At 47.3% G+C, this 16,523-nt stretch overlaps 1 protein-coding gene across 1 annotated transcript in view; it reads left to right on the top strand.

Moving 5' to 3' along the window:
- The window catches only part of LOC144824146 (ADAMTS-like protein 5), a 297,391-nt gene that overhangs the window by 174,717 nt on the left and 106,151 nt on the right, over positions 1-16,523 (top strand). Inside the window, exon 6 of the mRNA XM_078683277.1 lies at positions 7,795-7,922. Coding sequence (XP_078539403.1) covers positions 7,795-7,922 — 128 coding nt within the window. The remainder of the gene's footprint in view (positions 1-7,794; positions 7,923-16,523) is intronic.

Genomic DNA, 16,523 nt, shown 5'->3' with positions numbered 1-16,523 from the left:
TGGATGAATAAATGTTATTTTGGAATACATGGATTAGATGGACTGTGTTAAGAGCAGATACAGAACATGGATATATTAAGTTGGAGAATGATTTGCAAATCTGGACACTATTTTACTACTTTGATTTGAGTGCTCGGGGAGGGCTCTTTTTTGATTTGTTATCTGCTTTTGTGGATTGTGGTGGGGCTGTGTGGTAACCAACTCCTCTACCCCTGGAGCATCGATGCGACTTATTGTATAGTACTTTCCCTAATTCTGCTGAGCGCCCTGGTAGGAAAAAACCTGGTTACCAATCATAAGGGTCAATAATTAATTGATTAATATTAAATTACTTTACACATTCAAAACTATAAAATCGCAATTAAACAAATATAAAAAATATATATTCAATTTATTTAATATAATTAAATTACTTCCCACCCGATTCCCCTATAAACCCACAACCAGCTACAGAACTTAAAACGCAAAATTAAAAAAAAGAATTAATAACTACTAAAACTTTAACACATATATTAAAAAGACAAACAATTCTTATACAAAAAGACATCACATACATATAAAATATATACTAAAATACATAACATTAATTTAAAAAACAATATTTCTACCAACTATATTTTTGCAAATGATATTAAACACTTCGATATTTTTAAAGTCAATATTACTTACCTTAAGTCAATATTCTTGACCACGATATTCTTGCTGTCGATATTTCTGAACCACGATATGTATGCTTTTGTGCGCTTTGGAGTGAAGGTTGTATTTGTTGCACACAGTAATACCTGGCTCCCTAGGGTTTGATATTTTTATGATGCATTAAATTGCATCTATTCCAAGTTTTTGGGAAAATATAATGTGAATTTTGGTGCTTAATGCACCAAAGTCCATTTCACAGTAACCATCTTACTCTTTTCGCCTCTTAAATATCAGCAGGTCCGAACTACTGAAATTTGACCAAGGGTGCAGACCAATACTAAATTTGTAAAAAATAAATAAGTCTGGCCTCGTCAGGAGGCCATCACAGTTTCCACCACACATTGCCAGAATACTTACACAACTATTAACCATCACACTCCTACAAGTGTGACAATTTAAACTGTTCGAGAGAACCAAAGATTTAAGAATGGCTTGGGTGGCAGGTATTAGTTTTTCTAATGTATATTGAACAAAAAAATAACAGTTTTTCTGCTCATCTTTAAATTGCACAAACAGCGCCACCATGTGGCAGCTGTCATAAGTGCAGGTTCCAGCAATTAAGTGCCGGTGCCGAGCACCGGAAACCACCGGCTCAAATTAAGCACTTGTCAGGCGCGGCTCCTCCATTTGTGCGGAGGAGCGTCGCCCCACTGCTTCCTCACAGTGCGAGAAGCAGAAACATAAAATGGTGGAATAAATAACATTTTATGTTTCTGCTTCTCGCACTGCGAGAAAGTGAAATAGTTTGGTTGGGGGCCGGTGGGAGGGTCTGCTTGAGGGCAGGGGATGAGTGGCTTGCCCAATGTTGCAGCCCCTGACTGTTTGGTCAGCCCTCTGGGGACGACCAAACCTGTCATGCGCACTCTCCCTTTTCTCCATGTAGGCTGCATGGAGAAAATGGCCTCCCCATAGACACCAGAGTGGACGGAGTCCCAAGGAATCACAATGCTGCCATTGCAGCATTTTGATTGGCTTAGGGAAGGGGAGGGAGGCTGCCTGCTTCCTGTTCCTGCGGTTGCAGGAAATCAGGAGCAGACTGAGCTGTGAATACGCTGGACCAAGCCTGTGTTACCCTCCTTCCCTTGCGACCTCTCGCCTGTCCCTCCCCACCTCGCTTGAGCCTGCGCTCGCCCTCCACCTGTGAACCATACCGGCCGTGACTGGCACTGGTACGGATTTTATCACACCTGGTAAGTTTAGGGTGAAGTTAACTCCCAGCAGCACAGCTTTCTGACCCCTTCACCTCTTAATAACTTCTTTCCAGGTTTCTTATCGGGGCATAGGGCAGAATTTTCTCAATTCAGTACCGTGGGAGAGTTTCCTATAAAGATTATAGCCCTGTGTAAATTGGAAATACCAATTAATAATATATTTTATTCTATATTAAATCTCCTGGTCAGATGGCGGCAAAGCTGCTCTAGATAGCTTTAGTAAAGGTGATTTACTGGAGCACATCACTGGTGTGACTCACCGTCACTGCCCTTCGAACTTGTTAATTTATCATTCTCAGATGCTCATTGAGGAACTCACCAAAATGGTGAGTGTGTGGTGTGAAAGGCGGACAGTTGTTGCCATGTTAACTGATGGTGCCTAATTACTGAAAAGCTTGTACAAATAATATAGGTGAAATTGGTATTTACCATTAGTGTTAAAAAAATAACCCATTCTAGAGGAAGAAAGTAACATCTGATGACAAAAACCATTCTTATTGGCTATCACTGATAGTAAATTTTCTCCCCCTAGTAAATGCATTATATGGCAGAGATTTAGTTGGCTTTCTTTGGAAATAATGGTAGAAAAGCTTGACTAAGTTTTAGAAGCCGTTCCACTTTATCTTAAAGTCTAGGCCCTGTCATGCCTAAATTGAGGAGGCAACTAAATTCCACAACAAAAACCAAGGAAATCAGTAGACGAGTGAGTTGAATTTTGGTTATTGATGTTTTTCAATTTGGGTGTAAAACGGTGGGAAGAGCAGCCAACTGAATTCGTAGGTGTTCTTACAGGAAGCAGAGGGGCGGGCGAGGAAGACATCTCTAAAAAGAAGACTGGATGTAGGCCTGTTTAAGAACACTTGTAAGCCACCAAACCGAAATGGCATTTTTTTAATGTACAATTTAACCTATAAAAGACTTTGAGCTTGTTTGTATTAATACATTTGGAGTATCTGGAAGTTGTCTTGGACTTAAAAAGTTTAGAAAGGGCTAACCTGCCACATTGTTGATCATTTTTTACTGTTGCAGGTTCCCATTACAGATAAAATAGGGCCAGAAAATAGTAGGAATTACCACCCAAAATATGATTAACTCTTACCTTGAAATAAAAAGCCCAAATCCAGAATTAGATTCCGCTATTTGAAGTCTACAAAACATGGGGTCAGCAAACACTCATGTAATGACAGAGTAGTGGGTATTGGTAGTGGTGCATTACTGCTGCTCCTGCGGTGCACACCTGGCACATGCCAGTCTGTGCGGTGCTTGAAATAATACCAGTAACATGCAATGATTTGAGAGGCTATAACAATAAAAACCTATTAAGAACTGGGGCATCAGCCAAAACATAACTACTCAATTCAAAAGAATTTGGTGAACCTAAATACAACATAACAATTAGGCAACACGTTTAAGCCCACACCACTGTGCATGAGATAGCCACTGGCGTCAGTTGGCTTCAGGACTGAGGCCTCCACCACTGAGCGCTTTGGCCCTCGCCATTTGGGGCTAAAAAGCTGTGTCCGCTCCCCGTCTGCTAATCTTTGGGAGACATGTTTTTTTTTTACTTCCTACGAATGGAATTCCTAATGGACTGTCATTTATAGGAGTGATATTGTGTTTTATTATCATTCAATTTGTTATATATTAAATATAATCACTGCTTGAAACATCAGTTATGGCCTTCATGCACTGGCTAATCCTAGTATTGAAGCAGTATTGAAAGATGCTTGCCTGCTTTTTAAGTTTCGAGCTTTCAAGTTAACCTTGCAGTACACTTCTACATATCAAAAGGCTGAAGAGCTTTGCGCTATGACGTTGTTCTGTTTGCTTTTCTTGCATTGATTTTAACGCATGTGAAAGAAACAATGATGTTTCTGACCCCGAATGTGCCCCTAGGTCATCTCGGGGCCACGCCAGCGCATCACTCTTCAAACATTACAAAACAGAACGTGATATCTGTCCATCGACGCCATTTTGAGTCTGGTTTACAATGGATCGATGCTGACATTTCACCACCACCTTATTTCGAAGGTCCGTTTCAAGAACTGAGTTTAAAAAAGAACTCCTACTTCAATCCTAAATATCTGTGTCTGCCATGTCACTCCTCTATCAACTTCCGGCTGTAAAGCACCAGATTAGCAGGTTACTTATTTTTGTAGTGTATTATTTTATATAACTATATTTGCAAACTTGAATAAAAGCTTATATAAGGGAAAGTGCAGGTCATAGTACAGGTTTAAAACAGCATAGAAGAAAAAGAAAATGCGACATTAACACTTAAAACACAGGGCCAAAAAGAAACAAGTACGGTTACCGGAATATCAGGAAATATGAAACATTTCCTTGTGAAATTGAAATCCACAAGAAAGGAAGCTTAGGCTACCCATATTCCTCACCACCTTATGATGGAGGAAGTGGCTCCCAATGCCGGCTAGGGTATGGCTTTCAGCAATCAGAATGGTAAATATATATGGGATAACGTACATTATAAGGATATTGCAAATCACCGAGGAGATCCTTTGTAAGGTTATGGAACTGCGAGGTGACTTGTAGTATCCGTATCCTATTCGGCAGTGGTACATAGTAACATAATTACTATTCCCACAAATCACTTAAATCCGTGCTTCGATAGATAGTATATTTGCAAATATGAAGAATAAAAATAGAATGTCTAGGGCAAAATGAAGCACATCAAAAAAGATGTTAGATATTTGTTGGAAAAAGATATTAGAATCAGTCAATAGAGTCAGGGCTAAAAGCAAAGGTGCAGTAGCTCGGAATGTGGAGAATCATGCAAAAAGATTCTAACTTTTCTATATTTACCTAAAGCGAGCAAAGTATGCCCATGTTCCCATCAATATCTCCTTTCTGCTTGTCACCACAAGATAGAAAAACAGAGCAAAAGAAAGAAAAGCAACGTTTTGATTATATCGTCAGAACTCTAATACAATTACTACCATTGAGTTCTGATATCAGTGATTTATTTATAATAGGTGACTGGGTGCGTCACAAGCCACCTATTATATAGAAATTAGAGCAGTGCCTAATTTGAGTGCTCAGCACCGGCACTTAATCATTATCACCAGCATTTTTCATGAGCACCTTTTATGGACATATTCATTTATGGTAGGCACGGGGAGATTATGTGATTTGCCCAGAATCATAGGATGTTGATCCGAAACCGCAACTCAGACCTGGTTCCTCAGTTTCGAAGTCAGCAGCTCTGGCCATTATGCCATATCCTCTCTCTACTTTCATGGTTAGTAGTTGGTTTAGTTTTAGACGGCGCTATATGGAGGAATGGGCTGGTGCAGGAACAAGAGCCCCAGCACTTATTTTTTCACAAATTAACCACGGTATTAGAGAAAGATTTCTGCCCAGGGATTGCATATTCCCATATATAACCACTCTCTCAGTAAGGTTGGTGCACAAGTTAACGTGAAAGGTGCTTCGATGACGTGGCATGCTACAATAATATGCAGCCTAGGGATGTGCAATATATAACTCCTTGTAACTACGCGATTTACTTGCAAACCTACAAGGTTTGCAAAGTGGTAAATGTATAAAATATAAACAAAAACAAAAAAGGTCAGTAGGGAATTGCTCCTTGTGACAGGCCCCCCTGCCGGTCTATATACAGGAGCTGTGGTACTTCAGCCCTTCCATTCCAGAACTGTCTCCCCTTCGCCCATGACCGTCAGTGAACTCAAGCTCTTTCCTGTGTCTCCTGCTTCACTCTGCAGCCAAGCTTATCCACAGCAGGGTATCAGAGAGCACTGCCACATGGCAGTCTAGGCTCCTGTAAAAGGGCTGTTCCTGCTGATCCACAACAGCTAATGTGCCAAGCTGTCCCACACCCCCTACTGCCCTACACCTTCGCTTAATTTGAGCCCGTGGTTTCCAGTGCTCAGCACCGGCACTTAATTGGCAACACCGGGGCTTGTGACAGTCTGCCACAAGGTGGCGCTGTCTGGATAATTTAGAGATGACCACAACAAAAGTTAATTATTCATTCAACGTACATTAATAATGACTATTACCTGCCGCCAAGCGATTCTTATATCTTTAGGGGCTTGAAATAGTCCAAATTGTCACATTTGTGGGAGTGCGATGATTAGTAGTTTTGTTGCTACTATTATTGGCAGCGTTGGTTGGGGCAATGTGTGGTGCAAGCTGCAGTGGCCTCCTGGCAAGAGCCCCAGCACTTATTTTTTTACAAATTAAGCACTGACAGAGATGTTGCTGCTTGTCTGGTGCAGCCCCTTCCTGCCACCGACCCCCGGTAAACCACGGCAGCCCGCTGGCCCTCACACTCATACTCCATTGTCCCTCTCACCGCCTTGTACCTGCACGGGGAGATGTTGTTGCATGGCTGGCACAGATCTCCTTGTCAAGGGTGTCATCCTGCCTCAGGAGATCTGGCCTGCGGCCAGCGTGTAGGGGTTTCAGTTCACCTCAGTGAACATTGTGTGAATTGAGAATTCTTCTCTCACCTTCACTGAACTGAGGTTTACAGACCTCACTGGGACAGTAAACACTTTGCAAATCCCTGGCTGACAAATCTCTACTGCAGTTCTAAGCATAACTGTAAAAAAGATTTGAAACACCTACATTTATTTTATCTTTCAGCTTTCACTGTAATTAAACTGTCTCACATGTTGGGAAAGCCACAGTCTTTGCTCTACACCCTGTTATTACCATAATTATAATGGTTATGGGGGGAGATAACTATATTCTGGATAACTGTACTGTAAATTTAATGAGCCTGCCATTTAAGACCTTAAGGCTACCACACAAACCTTGCATGTTTGTTGAATTTGTTTCCTCTCCTGCTTCGTCTCGAGTTGTATGTGAAAGATGAATCCCCATTACAATGTGCCCACTCCAAGCATTCAAATGCCTCCTTTTCTGAGGGTAAACAACCATTACAACGCAGTCATTACACCGCATTACCTTTACAATGTGGGTGTTACAACACAAGTGCACTTACATGGCACTCCATTACAACGCAGGCATTACAACGCATGTCACTACAACGCATGCCATTACAATGTATACCATTGTAATGCATGCCATTACAATGCATTATAAGGTAAGTAATGGATTTCTTTTTAGGGTGGGTAGGGGTTTGGGGTACATGGGAATAGTAATTTTTACCCTTACACTATCCAACAACTACCCTACCGTTGCACTCACTGGCATGGGAATAGTCATTTTTACCCCTACACTATCCAACACTTACCCTACTGTTGCACTCACTGGAGTGGGAATAGTAATTTTACCCCTACACTATCCAAAACTTACTCCACTGTTACCCTAAAAGTATTAAGCATTGTAATGTTATGTGTTGCAATGGTATGCATTGTATTGGAAAATGTTGTAAATGTAGTTTCTAAAAATGCGTTTTGATGGCATGTGTTGTAAGGAATGTTGCGATGCAAAAATTGCGTTGTAAAAGCATGCATTGTAAATGTTTGCGTTGAAACGTGTCCAATCCCTTCTGAGACCCCACTACAGTCACAGTAGTCAGTATTCTTTTGCTTACAGGGTTGGGAGATCCCACATGTTTCCATGAAAGGAAACTGCCCAATGCCATGTTGTTCATAGTGTTAGGAGGATCAGAATTCAACGCTTTTGCAAATGTGTCATGCGTGGTATAGCAGAAAAGGTATAGAAACTGACAAAAGAACCACGTGTAAAGATATTGCTTTGTTCAAGGTGCTCATGATGTTGAGAAATGTGTTGATGACAGAGTATGTTGCTGCTGATGTTCTTTGATCAGTGAATATCATAGTCTATGTATCCGCTGCAGAGAGGCTCTGCAGAGCCAGTGAACCAACACAGAAATGAACAAATACACTAACAATCTTTTTATGTGCCCATTCAGGAACCAGTAACTGTGAGCTGAGCTGTTTGGCTGATGGCCACCATTTCTACTATAACTTTGGGCGAGTTCTGGATGGGACACGTTGCCAAGAAGACACTAAAGGCATCTGCATCAACGGTCGATGTCTAGTAAGTCTACTGACATTACCACTAAAAGCACTGCAAGGGTATGGTATGGAGTCTGTGTGCTCAAGTCTATGGTGTAGGATTCTCTTAGATGCAATGACAGCCCACACAGTGGCACGACTTGCAGTTGCAGCAATGTACATTATAATAATAATATCACTGCATTTACAGAATGTTGGACGTTGGCATTTCTAAATCCCTTTAATCAATCAATCAGGACACTTGTAGAGCGCACTACCTACCCGTGAGGGTCTCAAGGCGCTGGGGGGCGAGGGGGTGCTGCTACTGATCGAAGAGCCAGGTCTTGAGTAGTCTTCTGAAGGCCAGTAGGTCTGGGGTCTGCCGTAGGTTGGTGGGGAGGGTGTTCCAGGTCTTGGCGGCGAGGTGGGAGAAGGATCTGCCTCCGGCTGTCGTTCTTCGGATGCAGGGGACAGTAGCGAGGGCGAGGTCAGCAGAGTGGAGCTTGCGGGTGGGGGTGTAGAAGCTGAGTCATCTGTTGAGGTACGCTGGGCCTGTGTCGTGGAGGGCTTTGTGTGCGTGGATGAGGATCTTGAAGGTTATCCTCTTGTTGTCGGGGAGCCAGTGTAGGTCTCTCAGGTGGGGTGTGATGTGACTGCGGCGGGGGATGTCGAGGATCAGACGTGCCAAGGTGTTCTGGATGCGTTGCAGCCGTCCCAGGAGCATGGCCAGTGCTCCTGCGTAGAGGGCATTACCGTAGTCCAGCCTGCTGGTGACGAGGGCCTGGGTGACTCGTTTCAATGGGGATCCACTTGAAAATCTTACGTAGCAACCGGAGGATGTTGAGCAGGAGGATGAGACGGCGTTGACCTGTTTAGTCATGATTAGGGTGGAATCGAGGATGACCCTAGGTTGTGTGCGTGGTCTGTGGGTGTCGGAGCAGTTCCCAGTGTGGTCGGCCACCAGAAGTCATCCCAGGCCGAAGGGGTGGACCCAAGGATGAGGACCTCCGTTTTGTCCGAGTTCAGCTTCAGTCGGCTGTTCCTCATCCAGTCGGCGACGGCCTTCGTTCCTTCGTGGAGAATGGTTTTGGCTGTGTGGGGGTCTTTGGTGAGGGAGATGATCAGCTGGGTGTTGTCGGCGTAGGAGATGATGTTGAGGTCGTGTTGACGGGTGACATGGGCGAGGGGTGCCATGTAGATAGATATTGAACAGCGTCCGGCTGAGGGACGAGCCCTGGGGTATGCCGGAGATGATCTCTGTTGCCTTGGAGTAGAAGGGGGGAGGCGGACGCTCTGAGTTCTGCCAGAGAGGAAGGATGTGGTCCAGTCCAGGACCTTCCTTCGAATTCCGGCGTCGTGTAGGTGTGTGCGTAGGGTGCAGTGGCAGACCGTGTGGAAGGCGGCTGACAGGTCCAGGAGGATGAGGGCTGGTGTTTCTGTATTGTCTAGCAGGGTCCTGATGTCATCTGTGGCGGCGATGAGGGCAGTTTCGGTGCTATGGTTGCTGCGGAAACCGGACTGGGATGGGTCCAGGATGTTGTTGTCTTCGAGGTAGCGGGTCAGCTGTTTGTTGACGATTTTCTCGGTTACCTTCGCCGGAAAAGGGAGCAGGGAGATGGGCCAGGAGTTCTTGAGGTCCTTGGGGTCCGCCTTTAGTTTCTTGAGTAAGGCGTTGATCTCCGCGTGTTTCCGGCTCTCCGGGAAGGTTGCCGTCTCGAAGGAGATGTTGATCACCTTGCTGAGATGGGGTGCGATGGATGCGCTGGCTTTGTTGAAGATGTGGTGGGGGCATGGGTCTAGGAGTGAGCCGGAGTGTCCTTGTTGTTGACGTTTGTCCAGGAGAGTAGATGGTTGGTGCGTGTGGTGGTGGTGGGGGCGGTAGTCGTCGGTGCGGTCGTGGCGTTGAAGCTGTAGTGGATGTCGGTGATCTTGCGGTGGAAGAAGGTCGCCAGTGAGTCGCATAGGTCTTGCGAAGGCGGGATGTCGTTGGTGTTGGAGCTGGGGTTGGAGAGTTCCTTCACGATGTTGAAGAGCTCCTTAGTATTGTGTGCGTTGTTGTCAAGGCGGTCTTTGAATGAGGCCCTCTTAGTGGCTCTGATGATTTGGTGATGCCTGCAGGTGGCGTTCTTGTGGGCTGTGTAGCTGTCCGGTGATCGTTCGCGGAGCCAGTTCTTCTCCAGTTTCCGGCATATTCTTTTGGAGGCCTGGAGGTATTCGGTGAACCAGGTGGCTTTCTTGCTGCTGTGGCTGTTGGAGGGTGTCTTGAGCGGGGCGAGGTTGTTGGCGCAGTCGTCGATCCATTGTCAGAGGTTGCGGGCGGCGGTGTCGGGGTCGGTGGAGTCGGTGGGTGGGTTCCGGGCGAGGGTGGTGGTGAGCTGGTCCTCGGTGACTTTGCTCCAGCATCGTCGGGGCAGCAGTTGGGTGCGGTGGTGCGTGGTGGGCTTCCTGAAGGTGAAGTGGATGCAGTGGTGGTCGGTCCAGTGGGGTTCGGTGGTGTGGTTGAAGGAGATGTGGGGAGTTGCGGTGAAGATGGGGTCGAGCGTGTGGCTGGCGGTGTGGGTGGGTGTTGTCACGAGATGTCTGAGTCCGAGGTTGGTGAAGTTGTCGAGCAGGGCGGTGGAGTTGGTGTTGTTGTTGTTCTCGAGATGAAAGTACAGGTCTCCTAGGAGGATGTAGTCCGTGGAGGCGAGGGCGTACGTGCTGACGAAGTCGGCGATGGAGTCGCTGAACTGTGGTCTGGGTTCAGGGGGTCTGTAGATGAGGGTTCCTCTGAGGGTGGTGTTGGGATCGGTGTGGATCTGGAAGTGCATGTGTCCGGTGGTGCTGAGGGTGTCGTTGGTGTTGGTTGATACTCTGAGGGTGTTCCTGTGGACGATGGCAATTCCTCCTCCTGTTCCGTTGGTGCGGTCCCTATGCGTGATCTTGTAGCCTTCCAGGATGGCAATGGCGATGTCGGGTGTGGAGGTGGGGTTCAGCCAGGTCTCTGTCAGGAAGGCGACGTCAGGGGAGGTAGAGTCGAGGAGGTCCCAGAGTTCAATGGCGTGTTTGCGGGCGGAGCGGGTGTTGAGGAGGATGCATCTGAGGTAGTTGGGTTCCATGGTGGGTGGTTTGACTGGCCAGGTGGTGGTGAAGTTGCAGTTCTGGCAGGAGAAGGGTCCTTGGGTGCGTTTTGGGGTTGCCCGGTAACAGGTGTGTTCTCGGCCAGGGTTGAGTGGAGGGTGCTGGCATCGTAGTGCAGTTGGGTGTCGTGGCGTCTCCGGGGTCCACGGATCCTGGTGCTGGGCACGGTCCAGGCGCGGACGGGCGCAGACGGGCTTGCTTTAGGCACGCGAGCGGTGCATCCGATGCGCGGCCTCCATTTGAGGGGATGTGGGAGGGAGGAGCAGCTGGGATGAGGGAGCGGGGTGGCAAATGGGAAGACAGGGGGGGGGGCTGTAGGGGACGCAGCAGCAGGAAAACCCAGAGGGGTGAGCGGGCGAGCGGGGGTTACAGAAGGCGCAAGGGGTACACAAAAGGGGGCAAGGCAGAAAAATGACAATAGGAAACCAGATAACAGCAGAGATTACCCAGTAGAACAGAGGAGGAAGCGGGCACACAAACCAAAAAACGAGGCCCACTCTAGCTAAGAGCGTCAGCAGCAGCGGGGCACCGGGCACACAGGGGGGCTGTGCGACGGTGAGGGGAGCGACCTGCCTGGTGACAGGATCAAGGGTCGCTTTAAGCAGTTAATGGTGGATAAGCCTTGATGTCAAATCCCTTATCTCGACAGAGATTTGTCTACATTATTTGTGGTTATAATGGCAAGAAGTTTTTACACCCTTTTCTTGACATATTTTACCTGCAATGTAACAGTTGATTTTTTTTTTTACTTGCAAATGTATGTTAAATATTTGCTTTGAATTTCTTTGACAGTGGGATTATTGTAGGTCGTTGGTTGTGTGTTTAGGTTTCTGTACGTACATGTGTGCATATGTGATTGTGAATATTTGTGAGCATCGGGGGTGTCTGTGTGTGGGATTGATGGGTTGAGTGGAAGGTATTTTAGACTCAGTCTGCTCCTGACCAGACTAGAGCTTCTGCTAAAGAGAGCAAGAAATCACCAGCAGGGGGTCAGCCACATTCGTTTGTGCATTAAACCCTAGAGTCTCTGGGTTATAGGTCCCCCTATGTAAGTTTGGCATGGTCTAACTCCGGACATACCTTTATTTCAACCGCTAGTAAGCCACCTTTCAGAACATTTTATGTCCTTCGGCTGAATATTGAATAGAACTGACCCTTTCATCACTTCCTCTCCTCGTTTTGTAAACATTTTTTAATCATTCTTGCGTCATTCTTCACCGCATTCTAGTGCTTTCCAGGAGCCCAATTCACACATGCATAAATTCTTCATTGCAGTTTTTGGCAATCCCTTTAAGTACAACTTAATTTACTCTCCTAACTCTAGCATGTAATGGTGTATTTTCAATGGTGGAACTGCTAAATGTTGATATGTTCCGCAAACGGAAAGTGAGACAGATCCCAAAAGTGTCTATCCTGCACACACAAGATGCTCTTTAGACGGACGTACCTGCCCGCCACATGTGGATCCAGAACCCACGGGGAAGGGACACAATCGTCCTCCCCTTTTTATCACCTGCACGCCGTTATCTACCTTAGAGGTTTTAGTTACCCGTTCTGACCGGGTTGGAATTATCACCGTTCCAGCGATACCGCATGATCATACATTTCTCCATTCAGCCCTGAAGAGTCACGGGTGAATACCAGGTGACGAAACACGTGTCGGCTGGTTTATCTATTTTGACACTGTCTAAAGAAATTTACAAATACAATTTAAAAAAAAGTATCCTCGGGTGTCGACCCCTGCTATTTTTTCACTTGCAATATGATAATTGTTCATTGACACTCTTTACATTTCTTTGAACGTGTGCCCCGGACGTGGTTTGAAAAATGTTGATATGTTGGCGCCAAGGAAAGTGAGGAAATGTCTGTAATCAGATTATGGTTGGATACCGCCCTGGTCAGCCCCAGCTCGCAGTGACGCAAGCTCAGCTGGAATAGTCTTCACCAGTCTTTTAGGACGTTTCCCAGATCTTCGATGAGGGAGGGAACTTTAAAGTTAAATGACTGAATAGAGTAAGCCTTGCAAAAGCATTCCTCACCAGTAGATGCTCGAAAGAGATGACCACTAATGAGCGCGTTCAGTGCTGAGCATCAATGCATTGACTGGCTTAATTCGTAAAACTATTGGTGCCAGTGCACAAACGTTTGCTCAGAAGCCCACAGCCAGCACTGCTGAATGTCGGGGTTGCCGAATACCAAGGCTGTCTTGTCTTCAGTCCATTCCATGTCTCTTTCACTCACCGTCCTACACGTTCTGTCTCTTTATCTTATTCCTGCAGGTGTTTTCATTCCTTCTCTCTCCCTTCTCGCTGTTTTCCGTTATTCCCTTCCTCTTTCTGTGCAGCATTTCCTGCCTTTCTCTCGGTTCTTCTGTGTCAAAGTCTCATGAATGAACAAGCATTGGAAATGCAATAGGTCTCGCATTAGAAAAGTTGTAGTTATTGGTCTTGTAAATGACATATTTTATTTATTTGTTGGTTTTTAAAATTGCTAAATTGATGGCTTTGTCATTTACAATGCCAATAGTTATAACTTTCGCGAATGTGACACCTATAGCATTTGGAATGCAACATGTTTTGTATTTACGTCACTTAGATGGCAGCTCTGGTCGTTAGGCCACATCTCTAGAGAGCAGGAGAGTGCAGCAGGGGAGAGAAGCACAGCAATGCAATAGGTCTCGCATTAGGAAAGTTTGAGCTATTGGTATTGTAAAGGACACATTTTTTATTTATGTGCTTGTTTTGAAAATACCGAAATTAATAGCTTTGTTATTTACAATGGCAATAGTTTTATCTTTTGCAAATGTGACACCTATTGTAACACAATATGTGTTGTGAGGGTGAGTGAGGGTGAGGGGTTGAGGGTGAGTGAGGGTGAGGGGTTGAGGGTGAGTGAGGGTGAGGGTGAGTGAGGGTGAGGGGTTGAGGGTGAGTGAGGGTGAGTGAGGGTGAGGGTGAGGGGTTGAGGGTGAGTGAGGGTGAGGGTGAGGGGTTGAGGGTGAGTGAGGGTGAGGGTGAGGGGTTAAGGGTGAGTGAGGGTGAGGGTGAGTGAGGGTGAGGGGTTGAGGGTGAGTGAGGGTGAGGGTGAGTGAGGATGAGGGTGAGGGGTTGAGGGTGAGTGAGGGTGAGTGAGGGTGAGTGAGAGTGAGGGTGAGTGAGGGGGTGAGGGGTTGAGGGTGAGTGAGGGTGAGGGTGAGTGAGGGTGAGGGGTTGAGGGTGAGTGAGGGTGAGGGTGAGTGAGGGTGAGGGGTTGAGGGTGAGTGAGGGTGAGTGAGAGTGAGGGTGAGTGAGGGGTTGAGGGTGAGTGAGGGGTTGAGGGTGAGTGGGGTTGAGGGTGAGTGGGGGTTGAGGGTGAGTGAGGGTGAGGGGTTGAGGGTGAGTGAGGGTGAGGGGTTGAGGGTGAGTGAGGGTGAGGGTGAGTGAGGGTGAGGGTGAAGGGTTGAGGGTGAGTGAGGGTGAGTGAGGGTGAGTGAGGGTGGGTGAGGGTGAGTGAGGGTGAGTGAGGGTGAGTGAGGGTGAGGGTGAGTGAGGGTGGGTGAGGGTGAGTGAGGGTGAGTGAGGGTGAGGGTGAGTGAGGGTGAGGGTGAGTGAGGGTGAGGGTGAGTGAGGGTGAGGGTGAGTGAGGGTGAGGGTGAGTGAGGGTGAGGGGTTGAGGGTGAGTGAGGGTGAGTGAGGGTGAGGGGTTGAGGGTGAGGGGTTGAGGGTGAGTGAGGGTGAGGGTGAGGGGTTGAGGGTGAGTGAGGGTGAGGGTGAGTGAGGGTGAGGGGTTGAGGGTGAGTGAGGGTGAGGGTGAGTGAGGGTGAGGGGTTAAGGGTGAGTGAGGGTGAGGGTGAGTGAGGGTGAGGGGTTGAGGGTGAGTGAGGGTGAGGGTGAGTGAGGATGAGGGTGAGGGGTTGAGGGTGAGTGAGGGTGAGTGAGGGTGAGTGAGAGTGAGGGTGAGTGAGGGTGAGTGAGGGGTTGAGGGTGAGTGAGGGTGAGGGGTTGAGGGTGAGGGGTTGAGGGTGAGGGGTTGAGGGTGAGTGAGGGTGAGGGGTTGAGGGTGAGTGAGGGTGAGGGTGAGGGGTTGAGGGTGAGTGAGGGTGAGGGTGAGTGAGGGTGAGTGAGGGTGAGGGTGAGTGAGGGTGAGTGAGGGTGAGGGTGAGGGCGAGGGGTTGAGGGTGAGTGAGGGTGGGTGAGGGTGAGTGAGGGTGAGGGTGAGTGAGGGTGAGAGTGAGGGTGAGTGAGGGTGAGGGGTTGAGGGTGAGTGAGGGTGAGGGGTTGAGGGTGAGTGAGGGTGAGTGAGGGTGAGGGTGAGTGAGGGTGAGTGAGGGGTTGAGGGTGAGTGAGGGTGAGTGAGGGTGAGTAAGGGTGAGGGGTTGAGGGTGAGTGAGGGTGAGGGTGAGTGAGGGTGAGGGGTTGAGGGTGAGTGAGGGTGAGGGTGAGTGAGGGTGAGGGGTTGAGGGTGAGTGAGGGTGAGGGGTTGAGGGTGAGGGGTTGAGGGTGAGTGAGGGTGAGTGAGGGTGAGGGGTTGAGGGTGAGGGTGAGTGAGGGTGAGGGGTTGAGGGAGGGTGAGGGTGAGTGAGGGTGAGGGGTTGAGGGTGAGTGAGGGTGAGGGGTTGAGGGTGAGTGAGGGTGAGGGTGAGGGGTTAAGGGTGAGTGAGGGTGAGGTTGAGGGTGAGACAGACAGAGCAGACGGCGCAAACACACACAGGAGGCTGCACGTACGGCAATCGTAAACAGTAAATGCATTCCTTTAGAGAACACACACTTAGAGTATACAAAACATGGCGCACGCCTGCGGGCATAGTCACAAATAGGCACCCATACAGTCTGCGAGTACAGCAGACGCATGCACACAGCAGAAGGCAGCCTGCATAGAAAGACACGAGTGGAGCGCACACGCAGGGACATTCACAGCGTCCACATGCACAGAGCGGGGTCACAGCTGACGCGGCGCTCGTGCAGGATACAACACACATGATTGAAGAGAGAGACAACTTGGAGGAATGCTTGTAGGTGTGTGTGTAGACGATGAGGGTGTGAAGCAGCAGGAATTTAATCTCCTATTTTTTAAATGAAATGTTGAGTTGCCCATAAAACCGTGTCTTGTTAAAAGGGTTATAAAAATAGTTATGATTAAAATCCGTGACTCGCTCAGTTTTCTGATTGACATTGTATCAGCTGGGATAGATAGTCAAAGCTGTCTAGTAGAAACTTCCAGTAAATTAGTATCGGGAGAGGCGGCATAACATGATTATTCGCTCTGCATAGGAGCTCTTTAGATGATGCAGTCTAATAAAAAAAATAGAGGTTTGCCAATGACATTTTGCTCCAAATTCAAAGATACAGCTAACTGCTGATTTACCTTAATCAGTGACACGGTGAAGCATGAACGCATGCGGTAATGACGGAGATGCAGTTCTTGACCCGAGTTACAGTTTCACGTTTCTTACTGGGGGTTGTTTTGCAACTTTACAGATTGGAATAATAATAATCCACTTTGCTGAACAATATAACATGTGAATTCACCACGAACCTATTGCAAC

Source organism: Lissotriton helveticus, chromosome 3_1, assembly GCF_964261635.1.
Source record: "Lissotriton helveticus chromosome 3_1, aLisHel1.1, whole genome shotgun sequence".
Lineage (NCBI taxonomy): Eukaryota > Metazoa > Chordata > Amphibia > Caudata > Salamandridae > Lissotriton > Lissotriton helveticus.
This window is presented reverse-complemented; position numbering and strand designations above follow the sequence as displayed.